Source organism: Lepidochelys kempii, chromosome 2 (genome assembly GCF_965140285.1).
Source record: "Lepidochelys kempii isolate rLepKem1 chromosome 2, rLepKem1.hap1, whole genome shotgun sequence".
NCBI classification, from domain to species: Eukaryota; Metazoa; Chordata; order Testudines; family Cheloniidae; genus Lepidochelys; species Lepidochelys kempii.
In genome coordinates this window covers 249,411,151-249,433,829 of record NC_136381.1, presented here as the reverse complement: position 1 = coordinate 249,433,829, position 22,679 = coordinate 249,411,151, and the positions used below count along the sequence as shown (strand labels likewise).

The following is a 22,679-nucleotide window of genomic DNA, read 5'->3' as shown; positions in this document are numbered from 1 at the left end:
ATTCCTGCTTGCTAATCCCAGTTCTGCACTAACAAACTGCGTGGCTTTGGGCATATCATGTAACCTCTCTCCTTCAATTTTCCAAGTAAAACTGGATACTTCTTACCTCTCTCCATCCCTCCTGGGAGTGCTGTGTTGATTACAGTAGCCAATGTATATACATCACACAACTCTGAAAATGGAAAGCATAGTATTTTCAGGTCTGCAAGATGCTATAGTTAGTCTCCTTGCAAGGGCCTGCAGGAAAGGGAACCGCAACACACTGACTTCCATATGAATTGTTTATTGAATAAATACATGCATCATAATGTAGAATTACATGAGCAAAAAAGGCAATCTGTACAAAATAGATCACACTTTGTTCTCATTTCAATTCTCATCAATTGCCCCATCTCTGCTAAAGAAGGATTCCAAACAAAAGATTCATCTCTTTTAATCCAAGTGACACACTGTGATTTGTGTTTGGATTATGCCAGCTCTGAATTTAAGAGTGCTGGTCTTCTTCCCAATGAAGCACAGCATTTCTAAAAAACGTTTCCATACCATAGAACATAAATGTTGGTAAATACAGCTAACAAAGCTCATTTTTGTTTTAAAACATATTTTAAACACCTTTATATGTTCATATGCTAAGGCACGGGATAAACAAACAAACCACATGGAAAGCTAATGAGCTGACATTCAAACCTTGACTTACTAACGAGACAGGTTTTTTTGGACCAAAAGGAAAAATAAACATCCTCACTTTTTTCTTTTCCCAAACAAAAGAACAAGCCAGGACTAACAGTTACTATGACACACAGATTTTTTTACGCACTACCTAGGGCAGAAAAAGACTCTCTTACTTGGACCAAATTGTTCGGATCCATTTTTTACGCAACACCAGATTTTCGTAAAGCACCCAGCAGTGAGTACTGAGAACAAACAGGAGCTGTTGGGTGCTCAATTATTTTGAAAATGTGGCCTCTTCATTTTAGGTATCTAAGTGGAGCTGGGCTATCTTGAAAATCTAGGCCCGACGGTGAGTGCTGAGCTATTTTGCAAATTGGTACTATAAATTCTACATTTACTTTCTCCTCCATTTTGTGTTACTACCACTTGTCTTGACCACAAACACCGCATTTTCCCCCTACGGACTAAAGAAGGAAAAACATGCAGTTATTTGTGATCCAGCACAAAGTCTAACTTCTTCCTCAAGTTAGCATTTAGAGCTGAACCATAGTGGGGCTGAAAATTTAGCCTTTAGATAGGGATTGAACTCCTTGATGTCACTGGTCATGGTGTTAACCACAGCTGTCAACTACATTTACACCAAAAATCCTTCCTCCTAGAAGCTGAACTGAGGCAAAAGGCAATGCCACTGAGCTACACCTCCCTTACTTACATCAGCTCGTACTTTCTGCACCTTCATTTGCATCTACATCAATTCTCTCTCTGTTCCTCCTCCCTACAGTGTAAAGGGATAAATGATTATTCCACAAGAAAAGTTATATTTCGTAATATATTCCATTGTGTGTGTAGATAATGAATGTGTGTACATATTTATACATACCCATTAATATAGAGTGGAACCTTTAGTGAACTTGAACAAGAGGCAGACTTGTTATATGAAGTGGGAAATTCTCCAGTTTTCTTATGGTTATAGGGTACAGCTCAGTCCTGTAGTCTAAATGCTTTCAAAACTCCCAGTGAGAGTTTTGTCTGCTGACGTTGTTTTGTGAAATAAAATGACCTCACTATAAAAGAGTTCCACTGTATATATAAGTATGTGTGTAATAGATAAATTGTGTGAAAACACAGACTGATATCAAACTAAAATGGGCTGATGCTTAATTTTGATGGAAACTACAGGCTATGTCTACGATAGGCACTTTGGTATATTTAGTAACGTAGGTATATTCTACATCTAGAATTAAGGTTCTGTCAGTAATTATATTATAAAGCTATTTTTTCAGGAGTTTATTCTGCCTTAAAAATTCTTTCTTGGCTAAGACTCAATTCCAGACTTAACTAAATACTACACTTCTATTGTCTAATTGCATATTTACCCAAGATCATGAGGCTAATGGCTCTGAAAGAGCTGCACTGGTCTCTTGCGTTCATAATGCACATTTTATAACAGTCTGAGAAAGCTTTCAAAAAGGAAAACAAATTGGATACAAAAACAGTGATTCATAGCAGGAAGGTTGTAGTGGCTTGTCCTCAACTCTCAATTGTCTACTTTCTTGCTGGTGTGTGTTATCTACATTGTTGTGGGTCCTGGTAGAAGAATACAGCAATGTTTCAAAAGAACCTACCTGGCACATGGTAGCAGTGGGGGTGCATTTTGCCTCATGTACTAGGTACATTAGGCAGCAATGAAGCAATTACGGAAAGAGTGTCAATTCTGGATTTCATGGGTTTTTTTTCCAGTTTGTGCTCCACTTTAATATTATACATATTCTGTATAATAAAAAGACTACTGTGTCTATTTGATGAGCCTGAATTATAAGATGCTTCATATACCTTATTTGTCAGTGTAATGACAATGCAATTGTTAGGACAGTCCACGAGTGGTTATTTATGAGACCTGGTTTCTAATATGGAAGTTGACTGTCCTCACCATTCTTTCAGAAGATCATAGGTACAGTGCTATAAATTATGGGGAATAAATTACACCAATAAGAAATAATAAGTCAATCTTCATAATAAAATATTGTAATGTTTATATGTCTTCATTGCTGCATCAAATGAAACCCCAGATTTATATGCGTAGATTCATGGACCATGACAATCCTTTCTTCATACGTTTCTAGAACTCTCAACTCTAAAACACATTTATTATATTCTCTAGAATGACTTTCCAATAATACATTTCTATATAAATATTAAAATATTAATGTTGTGTATGTTTTCTTTTACTAGCCTTACAGGGCCAGAATCACACTGTTAAATCTTAATAATGTCTTTCAATTAAAAAAAAAATCCACAAAATTAATCATTTTAAGACCATTTTGCTGCAAGGGCAAAACTAGATTTGTCCAAAGAATTTAACATGCATTTAGAAGAAAATATCTATATCCTTGATCTGTTTTCTTCTGACTTCAAACCAGGATGGAAAAATTATATAAAAAAAATAGTATATATTTACATGGTACAGTGTACCTCGTGATATATAAAACAAGGCAGGAAAACAGCAGAACAGCATCTTTTCACTTTCTAATAGGTACAACTGCCATAAAGTTCAATTTAAACACAAGAGGTTACTCTACCATACCATTGCACATTACAGTAACATCATGAAAAGTAGTTCAGCAAATTAAAATACAAAGTTTAAGAATAAGATTGGCTAAATCTACATATCATGTCCAAGTATTATAAAACTATTGGGGTGTGTCTAATAAGTAAATAAATGAAGCTATAAAAATAATATTGATACATCTGTGAGAACAATGCTTTTAAAATATATAAAGGCTAGCAGAAGTATGCTAGGGGGAACTCCTGGTGTCTAATGGTGCCTAGGTTACAACATGTGGCTTTGTACCATCTTCTGTTAAGTCATACCTAAAAAGGGACAGAGCAAAGAGGAATTATTATTTAAAGTAGAGTTATGTTATTGAAAACCCACCAAAACGTTACCATACTCACCACTGGGTCCAGCCTTTGGTGAGTTCTTCAGATGCCAGAGGTATCAATAACTGTGAGAGGGATGTTAAATAGACAATCAATGCACTGGGTGCATATTTAAGTCTAAACTTCTCTTTAAATGGTCAGAATTTGACACTGGGCTACACTGAAAGCAATATTGCCAGCAGAGGGCATTTTACACACATGCTGGCATATGTATTTGATACCGGTTGATTTCTAGAGGAGGTTTAAGTTGTTGATTTTGATCTATAAGTAGTTTGGGTCCAGGCCACTTGAAAGATCAACATTCGCTCCTGTGATATCATGGCAGCTCTGAGTGGCTGATATGCTCATGCTAAAAGCCCCCTAGTTTAAATGGGAGGAAGCTGGCAGCAGACAATTCATTGTGAAAGGTATGAAAGGTCCTCAGGTCTGGAATCCCTTACTCAGTCCATCAGAGCCCAGATCTGGTGACTTCCAGGACTGCAAGTCTTGCCTGTTTTTCCCCAAAACCTTTCCTGGGCATTGTGGAGATTAAATAGGTCTTGCAGGATGGTGAACTGGGTTGACAGATTAACTTGTTCAGGGGCATAGAAGGTCTTTGACAGAGGTTCTCTTCATGTCTTTGTACATTTTGTTATTTTAATTACTGTGTGTGAATTTCTTGTGTGTACTTTGAAAAGTTCAGTTCCACACCAAGTAAACATGCCCTTACAATGGCCCTACAATTACTTGCAGGAATAATAATTTAAAGTAAATCAAGTGGCTCAGATCCCATTTTCAGGATCTGCAATTCTGGGAGACCATTTTCTGGAATTTCATCCATGTTCTATTACCCCTTATCTGTCTGTACCATCACTAAGTTAGGCATTTAGAACACTTGTGTACATTTCTGCAGGAGCGTATTATCCTCCCACTTTCTGCCATCTCCTGGTCTGCCATTCTTCCCACCTCTTGTCATTTGTTCCTGTCCTCACTGAGGCTTGAGGTATAGAATGCCACTGATTTTGAAAAACAATAGATCTGAACCAGGCACTCACTCAATCAGGCTTAGGCCCAAGGGTTTTAGTCTTTATAGCTGTGACTTGCTACATGACATTTTTCAGCATGTTTTCAACTTACCTTGCCAAGCAGCCCTTTGTCTTTGGACAAGAAACCACCACTGTTCTTCACTGCTACATCTAGTGTCCTCTTCTGCACGTCAGGTAGAGAAACACTGAAATCAAAGCTAACATGGAAAAAATACCGTTTTAGTGAGGATTTCATGCCTGAAACATGTAATATGCTTTGAACTGTGCTAGTTTTGTTGCTGCTGCTAAACACCACAATTCTCATTGACCCATTTCTAGAGCATTTCTTTTACACCACAAAATAAAAGCATACAACAAATAAGGTATGGACTATAGAGGGAGAAAAAGAAGGAAGAGAGGAGGATAATCCCACTGTCCTGTCCAACATTTCCCTTCAATAAAGTGTTCAAGGCTTAAATCAAATGTTCAGAGCTATAGGGTTTGATCCTGTTCCTAGCACCTAGTGCTAATCAATGGGCTGATGATTGGTTATCTGGGGGAAATAGGAGGAGGAATCCTACTCTCCAGGCTGTAGTGCTGCTTCTCATTTTATAATCAAGATTCAAGGCTGCATCAGACTCCATGGCTCAATGTCCCCATTCTCCAGGGGGAAACAGCTGGTGGGTCTGTACAGCAGCAGAGCCACTGGCCCTCATGCCCTTCTGTCAGAGTCCCTTCCCAATTCTTCCCCACAACAACACACAAGGAACCAAGCAGATTCTGAAATCCTCCCCACTCACAGAGTGGAATGCATTTTGTTCCTTTACATCTGGGACCTCTGCACTTCTGGAGAGTGAGGGAAGCCTCTCTACCATAGTGACTCCAGCTGAGCATTCACATCTATTGTCACCTGACCCATTGCTCTGTAAAGCACTTTGTTTTGTCAAACAAAGAAACTCAAATCTGTCACCTGGATGGGGGAGGATGGAGATGTAGTCTTCGGGAAGCCTCCGTGGATTTTAACAACCGTCTTGTTTTTCTTGTCTATTTTTAAAGATCTAAAAACCAGGGCTCTGGTAGCAAAATGGACTGATGCTACTCCAACATTTGACTGACTGAAGATAGTCCCCTCCTTCCATTATACAAAAGACCAAATGTGCTGGTCTACTGACCTGGCTACAGGTAAACGCCAAGCACCCTAGCATTCCCTGCTACAGTCCCAAATCTTTGTAAGGACTGAGCAAGGGTTACTGTCAGAAGCTCATCTGTGTGGAGGGTGCACTTGGGACTGAGACACTTTGGCCATTCTACAAAGGGAAGATCTTGTTTCCAGACTGGCTTTGTAAGGGAGAAGTCTTGCAAGGCAGGCTAGGAAATAATCCTCACAGGAAACATGCCACTTTGAAAGGCCCTCTTCTGCCTCAGTATTGGCATGCTGGCAAATAGGCCTAGTTCCAGGCAGAATGATCACATAGAGGCAGGAAAAAGAGCCACTATTTAAAATCCTCAGCCTATGACTGCCCCATGTTGCTCAGGAGACTGGGAGTAACCTCAGCTTTCTTTTGTGTTTTTAGGCTTTGATTTATTATTTTTGTGCCTTGATTTTCTGTTTACAGGTTTAATGTATACATATGTTCCATCATTTATAATGTTGCTCTTTCTGTGGTGCCAAACGCCACCTGTGGATTACTATTTTTTGCCAGTAAACCTTGGTTTCTACAATACCAGAGGTCAAGCTAGTGCAGTGCACATACCCAATATCACACCTTGAATATGAAACGCGTTCTAGAAAACCAAATTCTGATCTTATTCCATAGCTTATTTTCAAAGCTCTGAAATACTGATTTAAACAGCAGAATTCTCTCTGATGTAGCCTAAATCTCTTATCTACATTGCAGTTCCGTGCTATGTATTCTTCACGTACAATGTCCATCAATGTCAGTGTGGACTGAAGAGGAAAATTTTGCCCCAAGTCCTCCCTACTCCCTGAAGCAGAAGCAAATCCATGTATTTTTTTAATTCATGAAACCAATCAACATGGAAAGCAGACTATTTATAATGCAATATATGGAAACAGAGACAACTCTGGCTTTTTAAACCTATCTTATGTTCACAAGAGATATATGTAAGTTTTAAACTTTTAATCATTTTAACACAAAAACCAATAAAAGTTAACTTGGTTATTTGTTGGTTCTCAAGAGTTAGAACACAGAGTGAAACTGTTGGTTACAATGAAGCTGTATACGAAATTTAATGTTTGAAAGCCTTACAAATTCATATAAAAATCTAATTTCACTCATACCAACATCATATTTACAAAGGGCATGGATGTTGCCCTGATACCTTTGTAAATTGGTCTTGATCTGAATCAGCCTCAAAATACAAACAATGCTTTTAGGTCCTACCTACATTAGGCAAATTTTTTCAGAAGTTTCCCACTGCTACTAACACCTGTTTGTCTCTAAAGGTATTACGAATGGTGAGAGCCATAATGTAGACACCTCACTAGCTGCTAACACGACTTGAATAAATGTGTTAATTAGAACTTCTCTGAGCAAGATTAGATGACATAGAGCTTAAAATGCCAGTCAGCTACCCATCTAGGGCTCTCAATGTTCCTAATATCAGTGGAGTCAAATCAGTTAGCAGCAGTGAGACATGTCTGAAAACTTTCAGCTCTGAAGAAATGTCTTTAGGCTGTGTTTGCACTAGCAAAAGTGGGACTTCTAATTCATCACCAGTGCTAACAACAGTGGAAGTTCTATAACAGATCAAGCTCAAGGATTAAATTATATGGCGATAAAGACAAGTGCCCTGTCTACACTACTGTTTCCACCAATTCCCATTGGTAGAAGAGACTGGTGTCAAATTTTTGTCAGACTAGACAAGGCCTTAATGAACTCAGTGGGAACAGAGAGTAAAACACAAAAACCTGACTAAGAATCTAAGGATGACTCTTTGTTTGAAAATTTCCAGCCTACCTCTAGTTCATGCAATAGAAGTTTAACAGCTTTGCCTATTACATAATGTAAAACTAGTAAACTGAAAATGCAACATACGTTTGATCGAACACTGGGTTTAATGTCTTCTTTGATACATGTGTTTTTCTTCTTCCTGATCTTCTCTTGTCAGGTAATAAATACATTCGGACATACGGGTCAGATCCCTCCTCTGAAAAGGCGATTAAATTTCTGTGATTAAAGAACCCAAAGAGAATCCCCACCCAAAGAGAAAAACAGGTTAGAAAATAGTTAGAGCTTGTTAAATACAACAAGGAGAAATGTGCTTGCTTCCTATTTGGCTGCACTTTTTTAGTCGACTTACACTTTCATCCTTTGTTAAATTAAGAACTGCTGATGATTGTTTGGCCAAACAGTGACTAAGTGGGGACATGAAGTGAACTACAAGTATTTGAGTCATGTAGACATTGCAGAGGGAGAAGAATTGCTTAGGGAGAACTAAAGGTGATAGACACCTGGGAAGGATGTGATGAATTGAACAGAACAATACCTGGAAAAAATTCCTAACAATTGAATACTTAACACTGTGGGAAAGTCTTCTAAAATAAGTGGAGAAAGCCCAAGTGCCTGCAAGATTTCAAACTAGGTTGGACAAAAAACTAACAAAACATACTCTAGGGAAAAATCCTGCCTTGCAAGCAAGATTGACTACATGGCTTAACAGTAAGGCTAAGATTTTGTCATGCATATTTTTAGTAAGAGTCATGGACAGGTCACAAAAAGAAAAGGAGTACTTGTGGCACCTTGGAGACTAACAGGTCACAGGCAATAAAGAAAAATTCACAGAAGCCCATGACCTGTCCATGACTTTTACTAAAAATATGCGTGACAAAATGGGGAGCTGCAAGGTCACCATACTGCCCACACAGGCCCCGGCTTGGAGCTGCAGGATCCCCCCCCACACACACACCTACTGTGGCCAGAAGCTGTGGGGCACCCATGCTCCCAGCCATTGCAGGTGGTGGGGGGACCCGCAGCTCCCAGCTTCCGTGGGCTGTAGTCACACGGGTCTCCGGAAGTCACGGATTCCGTGACAAAGTCATAGCCTTACTTAACAGCAATTTTCCACCTCTCTAACTTCTATAAAATTGTCACTGTAATTTAGAAGGTTCAGAGCATTCATTTAATCTCCTATATGTGTATCTATTATGTTTAATATATGAAAACCTGTTGTGCTTTGAGCACCAAGCCAAGTGGAAATAAGCCTTTTGAAATACATTAAGTTCTTTGACAGGTGAGTGTGAAGACAATAGTCAACTTTTTTGAGCTGTTTACTACCAGCATTGCATTTCTGCAGTGTTGGATGTTGTTAAACTAGCAATAATTGCTTGTTCGTGGGTACTATTAATTGTAATGCAGTAGTTCCCAGCAGCACCAATTGAGATCAGAGCCCTGTTGTGATAGGTGCTATATTAATACCTAGTAAGAGATAGTCCTGTTGTATTAATTTGGATAGATTATGTGGTCTAAAAGTATTACACATGACCCAGTCCAACATTACACAGTATTAAACAAGGTTTGGCATTTGGTATACAGAGACCTCAGCCTGCTTAGTACCATGGCAAACACAGCAGTAAAATCCTTTTAGCATTTTATTAGAGAAACAGAAAAAGGAAAAACAGTTAAAGCATTTGAGATACAAAGTATTAAATAAGGTTTTCATTTTAACAACATCCCTTTTTCCCTTTCCCTTTAGCTGAAGAAAACCTCCCTTTGTTTAACAGTCTCTTAGATGGTATCGAAGATGGTAATAACTGTTCTTTTGAGGAAAAGAGAAGAAGTTAGTTGAGCAGGGATAGTGCTGTTGTTGTGGCTGTTATTAAAGTCCGATTGTGTTGTCTAAGAAGACAAGACAAACGGAGAAAAAAGAACAGCAAAGATAGAAAATGCAGCTTCTGTCTCTGATGCTGACTTGCACTTGCAATCTCACTGCTGGAAAAACACAGGCACAACAGATGGTCTTGTCAGCTACTCTGAGACCTGCCAAACTTGTACAAGCATCAGGCTGTTTAGGGCATTGCTTTTAGCTGATTCTCTAGTCACAGGCTTTGAGCAGTGTTGCAAAATATGTATTCTTGGGCAGCTAAGCTAGACTCTCATTAGACAAAAGGAAACAAGAGAAAGATAGTAAAGAGACAAAATAAGATAGGAAAGGAAAAGGACACATGGAGGAGGAGAAGAAACAACAAAGTTTCATATCCCAGGTGGTGATTGGGATTTAGCTGAAGGTGGTGGAAGTGGCAATTTCATCTGGGTCCCTCTCTCTGGCCTGGCTTGGTCAGGACATTTCTCAGGATTAAGAAGGTGACTTGTGGCCACAAGAGATGGTGGGGAGCTGTTGAGGCTCACTTCAGTAGCCATTTTTTCTCCTACTTTCTTTAAGAACCCCAAAAGGGAATGCTGGATGGAATAGCCCATCCCCACATTATTTTGTCCACCAATTAGGCCTAGTTTTCAACACATCCATTTTGGTTCACTGATTTCTGGTTCCACAATTCTCTTGTTTAACATGCATGATCTTAACAAATTTGTAGGCCCAATTATCACAACAGTCCCTGCTACATATAGTTTACATTGCAGTATGAACAGATAAGACAGACAGGATGGGAAGGGAAAGGGGGCACAGAGAGGTGAAGTAACTTGCCCAAGGTCACAGACCAGATGAGTGCTGGGTACACAGCCCATGCCTTGACTTTCAGTCCATACCCCTATCCGCTAGACAATGCTGCCTCTCCAAATTGCACTGGGGTTTTGAATATCTTCTCACAGAGTGACAGCAGCTCCTACATGTGGCTTTCAGTTCCTGCTGATATAATCTGGATGTCACTGTTGAGAACTATCATCTAATGGCAGTAGTGGCGATTTTATGACTTAGTCTGTCTACCACTGATGAGTACAACAGTATATGATTTTGGCATTTGCATATTATCATACTCTAACATGTGGCCTTAAAAGAGCTCCAGCCAACCAGACCAGTCTAAGGATGGAAGAAGAGACTGGACATTGGTAGATATGCCAAGCGTCATGCAAAAATATACAGTTTGATATGCTGGCTTTACCTGCAGGAATGCACCACCACAATAAGTTTGTTTCTTTGTGAGCTGTGACGAATTGTCAACTGAATTTGCCCTAATGGAGACTGTCCCAGCGTTGTTCCACTGTGAAAAGAAATAGAACATTACACGCTATATAAATGGCATATAAAAGAACAGATCAGTTGAATTATATATGCAGAATAGAATGGTGGTTGTGCTTTTCCACACTATCTTTAGTGAGAAGCATGAAGATCCTTTGAGAACTCCAAATACAGAAGAAAAATAAAAGGAAATTTAAACAGCACTGAGGACTATTTGCTGCAATCCTCATTAGTCTAATAGAAACAGTGTGGTTATTAAACATACTAGATTTCACGTTAAGTCCTTTAGCAGTCAACCCTGCTTTCACCTACTCAAAGACCAGACTCAACATAACTAACTGACTTTGTTACATTAATATTAGTAGGATCCCATGGAAAAGTGGGCTGCAATTCACTAGTCCATAATGAACTAATATTATATGGGCATTCTTTAAAGTGTGGTTATGGTGTGAAAGATAAATGTAAAAATGGTACCTTCTTATTTGACCTATCTGCTTATTGTAGGTCTTCTCATTTGCATTCTTGCTTACTTTATTGACAAAAATAATGATTTCATTCCTCTTTGCACTGCACAGCCAATATCGCTATGGAGCATAAGCTGGAATTTATTCTACCTTGTACATTAACAAATTTAACAACTAAATTCTAATTGCAGAATCTTTCTTTCTGGGGAGTTAGGAAGCAGAAAGACCAGAGACTGATTTTCAAACACCAAGCTGACTGCAGTCCTGGCAGTTAGAAAAATCAAAATGAGTAGGCTCTTCCCTTTTGGTAGTGGTACTGACAGTGCTTTACAAGAGCAACTTAAGTGTATTGTAATGAACAAGTATTTAACACTCTACTTTTCAAGTTGTCGCAGTCTCTGACGTAGCTCCTGTGTGGCGATGGGCAGCGATATGTCTGAGGCTATACTTGGAGTTGGTTCTTTGACTGAGAGGTGGCTGGGAGAATAGGTGACGTTGGAGGCAAGGAGACTGGAGGAGCTTCGGTTGAGATCTGTTGGCCACTGAGGACTGGCATTAGGAGGATGACTTTTTTCAGCTAGATCAGTCTTTTTATCACTCTCGGTCACTGGGGAAGCTGGAACAGGTTTGTGTGAATCAGCTGGTGGTGAAACAGGGACCTGAGGCTTAAAAGAAGCTTTTCTTGAGTCTTTGGAAACAGACGGCCTCTTTACTTGAGCTGAGTGCTGATGATCTGGAGACCGCTCTGGCTTTTCAAGAGACAGTACCTAGAGGCAGTAAAAACATTAGTGGTCTGCATGATCATACATATTTATTTCTACCAGATTTTTGGTAAGGTAACACATTTTTGGCATGCTTTTGTGCCTTCATTTAGCATTAGTCTAACTTTTATTCATGCTTGCTGTCATGGGAATACTTCCGCACTGCAAAGCCCAACACCTGGTTCTCTGTACGGAAATTGCATATTAAAATTAATGAACTATTAAAACTACTCACTATTTTCCCCACTCATCTGGCATTTTCATCCTCATTATTCCTTCCCACAATATGGCGACTGCTGGTGCAAGAATCGTCTATTGTGCAGCTCTTGCCATCTGGAAAGCCTTCAAGTAGCTTTCTGCCTCATCTCTTTTCAAATTTCATCTTACATCAGATTTTTTTTTCCTTCTTGTCCATATCCCTTAATTTCACTCTCTTTAGATGTGCATTTCATGTATTCATCAATGTACAGTATATTTGCTCCAGAATAGTCTAATTTATCCCCAATTTTTTATATTTAACTCTGCAAAGTATTTTGGGGATACAATCTGTGTAAGAGATACTACCCAAAATAAAGTTGGATTTGAATGTATTGCAGCCTACTGTTAGTTATGCAATGTGCGGGGACAGAGCTTCCAATTCATCAGGACTCAAAACAGGGAGATCACCAATGTCCAACACAATGCACATCTACCTAGCTGTCTGCAACTTTATTTTGAAGTCACTTTTCTATGCCATTGACAAGCTGAGGACAACTCAGCACTGGACTAATGTTACAGAATACGCTTTTTGTAATTCTCAGTCTACATCGTCATCAACGTTAATCTCCACCCTTCCACAACTAAGAACAGCACACAGTACAATATGTTGTCCTTCCCTTAAAGCCAGAAAATACAGGCTACATGCTATCTCAACTCAAACATATCCTCGGTAAAAACTAGTGCTGCCATATATAAAGTGTAAAAAAGCTGAAAATGGCTGAGAACTTTAAATACTGGGCTATTACAGACTGCAAATCCCAGTGATGATTCAACCCAGAGATATGTAAAACAAAAGCAGCTCTCGACATGGTTGTAGTTGTTTCCATCACTTCACACTGACTCAGACATTCTAGGTTTCAGACGGACACACAGAAAGTCCTGGAATCTTATTATATACATGAATTAAAAAAGACCCTTATAATACCCTGAGTGCCATCTTCATGTTTATGGTGCTGTTTGGACCAGAATTGTTAAGCTGGAACCGCTGATGCATAGTTAGATCTTCACTTGCCAGCAGTTGGCTCAAAGGAAGCTTGAAATTTCCCAAAGAACACTGATGTTGTTCATCCTTGACCTAGAGCAATACAGAAGATAACATGCTCAGCTTTATGAAAACACTCAGAAAAAGAAAATAAAGTTATAATTTTAATGACAAGTTTTCATCATCAGATATAGTTTGCCCTTAACCCAGATTTGGTGGATCCTATATTTATAGGTGTGTCACTGCGGCAGGAAATATCAAAGAACCTTATGTGTTCAATATCCATTCACTCTCATCTTTACCTTCATTAGAAAGAAAACAGTCTAGCCTGAGCACTGATGCAAATAAGACAGAAGACCAATGATAATAGTTGTGTCCAGTTGGGCTGAAGACTAAATTTATAAAGCTAGAGTTTTCTGACAGTCAACTATATCAGACAAAAGTGAACTCAACAGTTAAGGAACAGCATTAACTCAACATTCCCCATCTTCTCTAGATCCCTGCAGCTGTCCACATGAGGCCTCAAAAGCATGAAGGGGTTTAATAGTTGGCCAAAGTAGGGAAGATCTCATGGAGAGAGCAACATGAAGGACCTGGGCATGATAAATAGAATAATATTGCTTCTGTAAATTAGTGTGTTATTGAAAGAGCTGCTTGTCACAGGATGATTAATTTAGTACATAAAAATGTGAGACATCACATTTGGTATATAGTTGGCAAGGGGAGGTTAGGTATAATTATTTTTTCTCCCTTTAACAAGCAAGCTCTCACAAAAGGTCATCTTTATGCTAGTTCTTAAATATTGTTAAAGTTTAAATTGTAGCGTTTGTTACAATATCTCCATGATGTCTGGCTCGTTAAGAGCTTGTGAACTATGGCTGCTAATCTGCAATGCTTTAGCAAAAAAGAATACATGAGGACAAAGAGATACCACACCTCAACTTCAAGGTCCTGCCGTTTGGGATTGTGAATGAAGAAAGTGAAGTGTTCCTCCCATACAGGTTCATTGGTCTTATAGCGAATCTGAAGGGGAAAAAAACCACGTTACATGTGGAGCATTTCTCTCAAACAAAGCTGGTGTTGATGATGTCCTCTGTTTATACAACAATCATGTTATGAACTTGATCTACCCATAGGGGTGGCAAATGGGGTTAGCTCAAAGCACATATAGTTCAGTATATGTGCATATAGTCTATTTAATAAAACTTATTCTTAGGGCTTCTCTTTTTTGGGGTTTGTTAAATTTTTTAAAATATTTTTGGTTTTTAGGTAGATGTCCAAAAATCGGGGAGGAGGGTGTTGAGGCTTGTATATACTTTGTATATGCTGTATTGAGTTATGTATAAAGTTATGTATAATTATGCATATTATGTAAATGTAGAAACGTTACTCATTAGAGTAGTACATACTGTAATGACTAATCTCTTTATAATGTTCCTAGTGCACGTTAATGTAGTGCTGTTTCAAACAGCATTAAAGTGCACTAGGGAACCTTTAGTGCGCATCAGCAGGGTCTACAAAGACCAATTAATGAGCAACACATTACTGCATTTTAAAAATCACACCCCTGAAGTTTGCATTACTGCTCAGTGTAGACAAGCCCTTATATACAATTAACATTTCTGGTGTTTTTCGACTCAACATTGGATTTTTATTTATTTACTTATTATTGGGGATGTTTTATCCGTGTATATCACTTAAGACCTAAAATCAGAAGCCCTACTTATTTTGTAAGTTACATGGACTGAGAGTTCCACATTATTTCAATGTACTATATTGTGCAAAGTGTAATTCCAGTTGATGAACCTCCACCCTAGGTGGTGTTGGTCTGTGAACAAAGTAACTTCACCATAAGGTTCCAACTTATCTTCAGACTGGTGATTGTTCTTTCCCAGTCTTCCTCAGTGTCAGTGGGTGCACCAAGACTGGATGACACAACAAAACCGAATATCACTACTTCCAGTGACTGGTGAAAACTGCCATGTCATTTCCAGAAAGCAGCATTTTTTTGGAAAGACATTAAAAAGGGCTGTTATGTGGAGTTCAGGTTAACAATGTACCCATGATCTGTTTGTTAATATTCTCCTCCAGTTCTGAAATCAGTATCTATATGAATGTTGCATGTACAACATGCTGTCGGTCTTCTGATAAAATTTTCAATAAGATATGTGAACATCGATATAAAAAGGCAACCACCACTGGTAATGTGATCTCCAGTTTGGCCCATTGCATCTTTTGCTTAAAAATAGTCAGTTCGTTGTATTTATCTCACTGCTGTGTTGCTAATATTTGTCATTAATTTATTTGTTTTTATTTAAAGAAATTTTAGCGCTTGGTCAATATTTGCGGAGACTGAAGTCCTATTTATCTATAGAACTAGTTTAGCACATCTTTACAATGCAAGCTTCTATACTTAGTTTTACCAATGTGCTCTAACCCCAACCTGGAGAGAACACTGTTAGTGACAAGAGAAGGTTACTCACCCTGTGCAGTAACTGAAGTTCTTCAAGATGTGTGATCCTGTGCGTGCTCCAGTTCAGGTGTTGGTGCGTCCCTGCGTCATTGATAGGAGAATTTCAGCAGCAGTGCCCTTCCGGGTATTGTGCTGTCCCCGTCTTTCGGCATCATTGACACCTTATCCAGCACGCATGACCTGACCCCTCACAGTTTCTTCTCTACCATAGAGTCCATAAATTGAACTCCGAAGTAGAAGGGCGGAAGGTGGGCAGTGGAGCACCCACAGGGACACACATCTCCAAGAACCTCAGTTACTGCACAGGGTGAGTAACCTTCTATTCTTTTCTGAGTGCTGTCCCTATGGGTGTTCCACTTCAGAGGACTGTAGAACAGTGCCTCACATTGAATAGAAGGGGCTTCGGAGTTGTCTGCATAATTGAAGAAAGCACTGTTAGACCTAGAAGTGTCACTGAGCCTGTGCTCTGGGCGATTGTGTAGTGTTTTATGAACCTATGTTCAGAGGCCCAGATGGCAGATCTACATATGTCTATGAGTGGTATATTGTTCAAAAAGGCTACTGAGGTTGCTATAGATCCGGTAGAATGAGGTCTGATCCCCGATAGGAGTTGTAAGTTGTTTTGCTGGTAACAGAGGTGAATGCACCCTGAGATCCATTTTGATAGCCTTTCTGGCAGATCCTTTAGAACATTCCATGATGGAAAGGAAAAGCCTTGGAGATTTTCTGAAAGGCTTAGTTCTGTCAAAGTAGAACGCTAGTGCGCGTCTGATGTCTAGAGTATGTAGTAGAGCGTTTTCTGCACTCTCATGAGATTTGGGAAAGAAAGCAGGGAAATGGATTGGATGGTTTATGTGGAAAGAGGATAATATTTTGGATGTGTCCAGCAGAACAGTGGGGTGGGCGGAGGTATTGTTTCATATTCTCTGTGTGTATATAAAGTCTGCTGCAGTTTCCACGGTATGCATCCGATGAAGTGAGCTGTAGCTCACGAAAGCTCATGCTCAAATAAACTGGTTAGTCTCTAAGGTGCCAAAAGTACTCCTTTTCTTCATGTCCTTATTGAATATGGTATACAGCGGACAAGCCACAAGAACCCCATATCTCACAGACATGACAGGCCGATGTAATAGCGACTAAGAATGCTATGTTCATTGATAGGTGTGTCAGTGAACATGTTGGTAAGGGTTCAAATGGAGACCCGCTGAGGCATCATAATATCAGATTCAAGTCCCAAGGTGGTGTGGGAGCGCATACTTTAGGGTAAACATTCTGAATGCCCATAAGGAAGCATTTGGTGATTGGATGTGCAAATAGTGATGCCTTGTCAATCTTATGATGCTGCAAGATGTACTTTGATCGAGCTAATAGATAACCCCGAGGGTTTTAGCTCCACGATATAGACCAGTATCAAGGGGAGAGATGTGGTAATTGTTGTAACATATTTGCCCTGACCCCACCATATGGAAAATCTCTTCCACTTCTGAAGGTAAGTCTTGCAGGTAAGTTACTGTTTAGTAACACATGCTTAACCTGTTCTGAGCAGGCTAATTCATCATGATCGAACCATGTAGGAGCCTTGTCTTCAGCTGAAGTCTCTCCAGGTTTTGGTGGTGAACCTGTCCAGTGTCTTGTGAGACAACTGCATCTGAAGTGGTAGAGTGCATGATGCACATACTGCCATCTGCAGCAGGTAAGAGTACCAAGTCTGTCTTGGTCATGTTGGGGCTAAAAGTATGACCTTTTAGTACATATTTAGTACATGGTACATATTTTGAGTATCACCCTTGATAGACCTATCAGTGGAAATGTGTAAAGAAGTGGTGCTTCCCATTTGAGGAGGAAGACCATCACCTAGCAATCAGGGTCCCAGACAGGCTCTTGAGCAGAATTGTGGGCATTTGAAATTTTGTGATGTCACAAAGAGGTTGATGGATGGGTGGCCCCAAAGTTGAAATATATTTTGGAGGACTACTTTGTTCAGTTCCCATTCATCATCGTGGGAGAATTCTCTGCTCAATATGGCTGCTATAGTGTTCTGACAGCCTGGAAGGTAGGAGGCTGGGATGCTGATATTGTGTTGAATGCACCTATTCCACAGTTTCATGGCCTCGATTCATAGGTACTGGGGAGCCTGCTGCAATGCCTTCTGTAGGTAGCCCAGGGGTCCCAGTGAGGCCATTACATGAGGAATGGCATGGTTGGGCCATCCATGTGTGCCCATACCATGGCTGCATGTCCTGCCTATATTGAGGCCTCAATCTTAGGGTATGTCTATACTACCCGCTGGATCGGCAGGCAGCGATCGATCCAGCGGGGGTTGATTTATCGCATCTAGTCTAGATGAGATAAATCAACCCCAAAGCGCTCTCCCGTCAACTCTGCTATTCCACCAGGGCGAGAGGCACAGGCGGAGTCGACAGGGCTACGGAGTTGACTGCAGTGAGTAGATCTAAGTACGTCAACTTCAGCTATGTTATTCATGTAGCTGAAGTTGCATAACTTAGATTGTTCCAGTCCCCAATGTAGACCAGGCCTTAGAGGTCCAGAGGTTGGCGTTTGTCGTTTGTGAGGAATGTTGCCAAGAAAAACACACCCTCTTCCTCATTATCTTCCTCCTCACTGGAGAATGGAGGTGCTATTGGTGATATAGGCTATTCTGGTACTGTGCGCACCAGCGAGCTGTCAGTGCCAAAAAGTGGTGATTCTGGCATGGAGGATACTAACATGTCCTTCTGATGGAGAAGGTGACGCAGTACTGGTGGTTTTGGCGCCGAAGTGGTTGATGCTGGTGGATTCAGCAGTGCAGTCGACAGTGCTGATGGATTTGGCGGCAATTTGGTCAGTGCCGATGGCATCACTATTGTCGCGGTGCTTGAAGCTGATGGGGCAGATGATGGTGGCATAGCCCGTGTTGGCAGTTTCGTCTCCTTAAGTGGTGTTGCTGCTGCTGCTACGGAGGATATAGGCTTACTCCTGCCTCTTGTCTCCATGCCTGGGTACTGGCGATTAGCAGAGACCACAGTGCAGGTGGTGCTGGAGGATCCCGGTGCCTGATAGGTGTTTACCTGCGGTGTGTTCAGTACTGAGGAGAGGGATCTGGCTGGATACTGCTTATTTTTGATAGGCTCTCTCGGAGGAGAAGTTGTTGCTCGTTTCCACATTGATTTTTTAGAGGAGTGAGTCTTCCTCTGAGCAAAAGGTGAGGTCTCCAGGGATCTTTGTCCGGAGAGGGTCTGCTGCCCAGGGTCGGGGGCCAGGCGCAAAGATGACCCCATAAAGATGAGTTTGAGGCGCATATCCCTGTCCCTCCTAGCTTGAGCCTTCAGTGAGTGCATTTCTGAGGGATATGTGACTCACCCACGTAGCGGAAGCTGCATAAGTGTTCGTCTGATATGGGCATGGCATCCCGGCATGACAGACAGCGCTTAAATCCTGGTAAACGAGGCATAACTGAAAAAGTGACGGTTTGTTCCAGGTATAGACACTAAAACAGTCTATGAAAAAGAAAACATTTTTTTTAAACTGAAGCAGAAGAGAAGAAAGGAGGAAAGTAACTGACTATTAACTATTTTAACACTAAAACAAGCTAATGTTGTGACACTGCTGGGAGCTCCGTCTCTGCCTGAAGACAGTTGAGAAGGAACTGAGGGATTCAGGTCGTGTGTGCTTGATGAGGTGCCAATGGTGCCATGAGACGGGAACAGTGCATATGTGACCCAGATGGCACTGCTGTTGGAATTCTCTAATCAACAGCGCAGGGACGCACCAACACCTAAAGTGGAGCACCCAGAGGGACATCACTTGAAAAAGAACAGGTAGTTCTGATGATTATTATTTATTTATATTACCACAGCGCTGAGGAGCCCTAGTCATGGACTAGGACTCCACTGTATTAGGTGCTGTACAAACACAGACCAAAAAGGCAATCTCTGCGACAAAGAGATTATAACCTATGTTCATGCTCATTCAGTCTTTGGCCTCTCTCTGAGATGCCAGTAAGGATGCTAATTAGTGCCAATTGTGGGGGTGGTTTTTGGTTAGTTGGATAACTGGACATTAGACTGAGTCCACCAGCTCATTTCAGATAGATAAGACTTGAAATTGATTTTTGGTTACAACTTGCACTAGGGGCTAAAGGCTTGGTAGTCCACTGCCAAGCACATATAGTTAAGGACCCAAATGTCTCTGAAAGAGCTAAGTGTTGAGGACAGTAGCTTACCTTACTTTCCTGTGCCTTGTGTCCAACTGACAATAAGACAAGAGGGTTGGGGTTGCTGTTTATCTTCTTTCCTGACTGATAAAGAGAAGAAAGTGTAAACTTCATCTTAAGAAAATGCTATTACATTTCCCTCTACTTCAATTTCACTCCAGTATTTAATACCCCTCAGTCTTTGAACCCAATCTGTTTTTTTAAATATAAAAATTGTATGCACTCTGCCATAAGCATTTTTACTATCCTCAGTATTTAACAGAAAGCATGATCTGCACACATTTACATGGTTGGTGGCTTCTTAGCTGCTTAACATACAGCAACAATACAGACTCACCCATCCATAGTAGACTAGTTTAAGAACAGTGCTACAAGCAAGTTGGGGTTTCAGAGTCCTTCCAACTGTTGTTCTCTCGCTACCCTTTGAATGAAACTGTTTGGAAAAGGGCAACCTCCCAACCTTGTAATGAGCATTACAACTGACAGAGTGTCATCAGAACAACAAAATGAACGTTGCGGTTTGCATGCTGATGGAAGATATGGAGAAAGTGCCAACTCAGGAAGCTTACTTTATGTACAATGCTATTGTATAATTAAACTGGATTTAACACCAGGTCATCAACATTTCTCCTTTTTGGGTGGGAAGAATGAAGGTGCACTGTAATGTACCCGATAGGTATTTCTATAGTTTACCAAATACTCTTTATTAGAGAATCATTCAACTCCCATCTCTGAGCCTAGCTCACAGCTGCATAGTATTAGCTCAAACTGTAAAAATAAACATTAATTTAGAATCAAACTATATAAAATAGAAATATTTCTAACCATGTATTTCCATAACACATTTTAGATTGGCCTATCAAATAAAAATTTAAGCCAGAGAGAAAAGTTAGACATAAAAGATAATCATCTCAAGAGGTTGTTAATGCAATTTAAGAAAACAGTATACAAGGTTAATTTATTTTAGATTTTACCCAAAAGAGATTAATGAGATTAGACATAAATTAAACAGAAAAGTTAGTTGAACCCTACTTAAAACATGCAAGGTCACAAAAATGTACTTTATGATTGAATCACTACTCTTGTTTTGAACTTAAGTATTAAGAATCAGTTCATGTCTCATATTAATCTTCTACGTCTCATACTTCCTATGATATGACATGATTCTTATCAGATACATTTTGCTTATTGTCAGAATTTCCTTTAAAGCACAATGTTAAAGGAGTATTCCTTTCATGGACAATGCTCAATTTCTGTTTTTAAACTTTAAATATTTAGTCCCACCCAAAATAGTTGGAATGTAAGTGTTCATGGAATACAATGAAAACAAGATTAAAATCCATCAACATAGTTAAAGAATGCTATCTGCAGACTTAAATAAGGAAGATTTATTTTGATTTTTTTTTTTGTTTCACAAAATGTTGCCTACAAATGTATTTTCTTTGTAGAAAGATGTAAACAACAATAGCGGCATTAGCAAAAATTCTTATAACTAATACTGACTATACAGTGGCTTTACGTAATCATTTTAGTCCTAATGAAATAAATGATATTGTGGGCATGCGTGCGCACCACCCTCCCACTTGCCTCCATAATAGATATCTTTGGCAGGTTGAATTTACTGTTCACAGGAATGTCAGCATCTAAACTTGCAAACTGCTATTTCAACAAGTTTTTCCAATTTCCACCTTATATTCATGCTGTTCTCAAATTATTCTCTAAATCTAATCTCTGGACTTTACATGCAATATGTCTGGACATAATATAATCTATGTGTGTTTATGTATTTATGACCCAAAGAATTTTTATAAAAATCAAATCAAGGAAAAGAACATTTTAAATGCATTATTTTTTAAACTTTCTTTCATGTAAGAAACAAATAAAATATAATGCAAGACAAGGATACATTCAGAATGTATTTAAAGTGTATTGACACGACATTAATTCAAAATTGACATGCAACTCCTCAATAGAGAAAATTAGTATTTAAAGTTCTCTATTTTTTAGAGCAGTCACTAAAGCAGAGATTCTTAAAGATTTCAGAAATTAACAATAGAGAGACTGTACTTTTCATATCATAGTGTCAATGAACACAGTTTTTAAGAACTTGTATATATAAGTCTTATAATGAGGTGGAGCTCAGTTTCTGATACATCTCCTTAAGGCTTTGATTCTCCAATCAGAATACTCATATGCTTACAGTTAAGCAAGTACTTTGTTGGGTTGGGACAAGAGTGCTCAACATCTTGCAGGACTGAGCCCTGAATGGAAACTGATAGCTTCTAGGGAAAACATCCAACTGAAAACGTACCTTAGAAATCCAACAGGACTAAAATATTGTGTTTATTACCTATTTCTGAATGAGTAACCAAGTCTTATTCGGCGTGTGGGAGGTGTCAGCTTTGTTGATGAAGTATTACTTTAAATCAGAATTCTAAAGCCAACTATGCATCATTTAGTTGATTTAGAGCCAAATTCTCACAGACCAAAATACTCTGTTTATGTCTTGACCATGTCATTTACTTCTTGGTGCTAGGAATTAAATATTCTGGCATTAAATGCATTGCTGACAATAGAACTTCCATCCACTTTTGGCAGAGACATGTTGCAGACATTTGTGCGTTTTCAATTAACTTTGTGACCTTAAATGGAAAACTGTATTAGTTTTACCTTTAGGGCTTTCTGAACAGCAGCCTTCTTCAAGCCATCAGGGTTAAAGTTTAATGGATTATTCTTTTAAGTCAGAAGAGAATATA

At 39.5% G+C, this 22,679-nt stretch overlaps 1 protein-coding gene across 4 annotated transcripts in view; it reads right to left on the bottom strand.

Annotated features, from left to right (window-relative positions):
- Nucleotides 1-267: 267 nt before the first annotated feature.
- ESYT2 (extended synaptotagmin 2) overlaps nt 268-22,679 on the bottom strand; it is a 130,307-nt gene continuing 107,895 nt past the window's right edge. For 3 of the 4 annotated variants that reach the window (XM_073334532.2, XM_073334533.2, XM_073334535.2), the window contains 10 exons: nt 22,594-22,656; nt 19,933-20,007; nt 14,174-14,260; nt 13,181-13,330; nt 11,615-12,003; nt 10,696-10,794; nt 7,676-7,807; nt 4,729-4,834; nt 3,628-3,677; nt 268-3,543 (listed from right to left, as the gene is read on the bottom strand). In XM_073334532.2, the coding sequence (XP_073190633.1) occupies nt 3,498-3,543; nt 3,628-3,677; nt 4,729-4,834; nt 7,676-7,807; nt 10,696-10,794; nt 11,615-12,003; nt 13,181-13,330; nt 14,174-14,260; nt 19,933-20,007; nt 22,594-22,656 (1,197 nt within the window). In that variant the 3' untranslated portion in view covers nt 268-3,497. The remainder of the gene's footprint in view (nt 3,544-3,627; nt 3,678-4,728; nt 4,835-7,675; nt 7,808-10,695; nt 10,795-11,614; nt 12,004-13,180; nt 13,331-14,173; nt 14,261-19,932; nt 20,008-22,593; nt 22,657-22,679) is intronic. The other variant, XM_073334534.2, reaches the window with a different exon arrangement.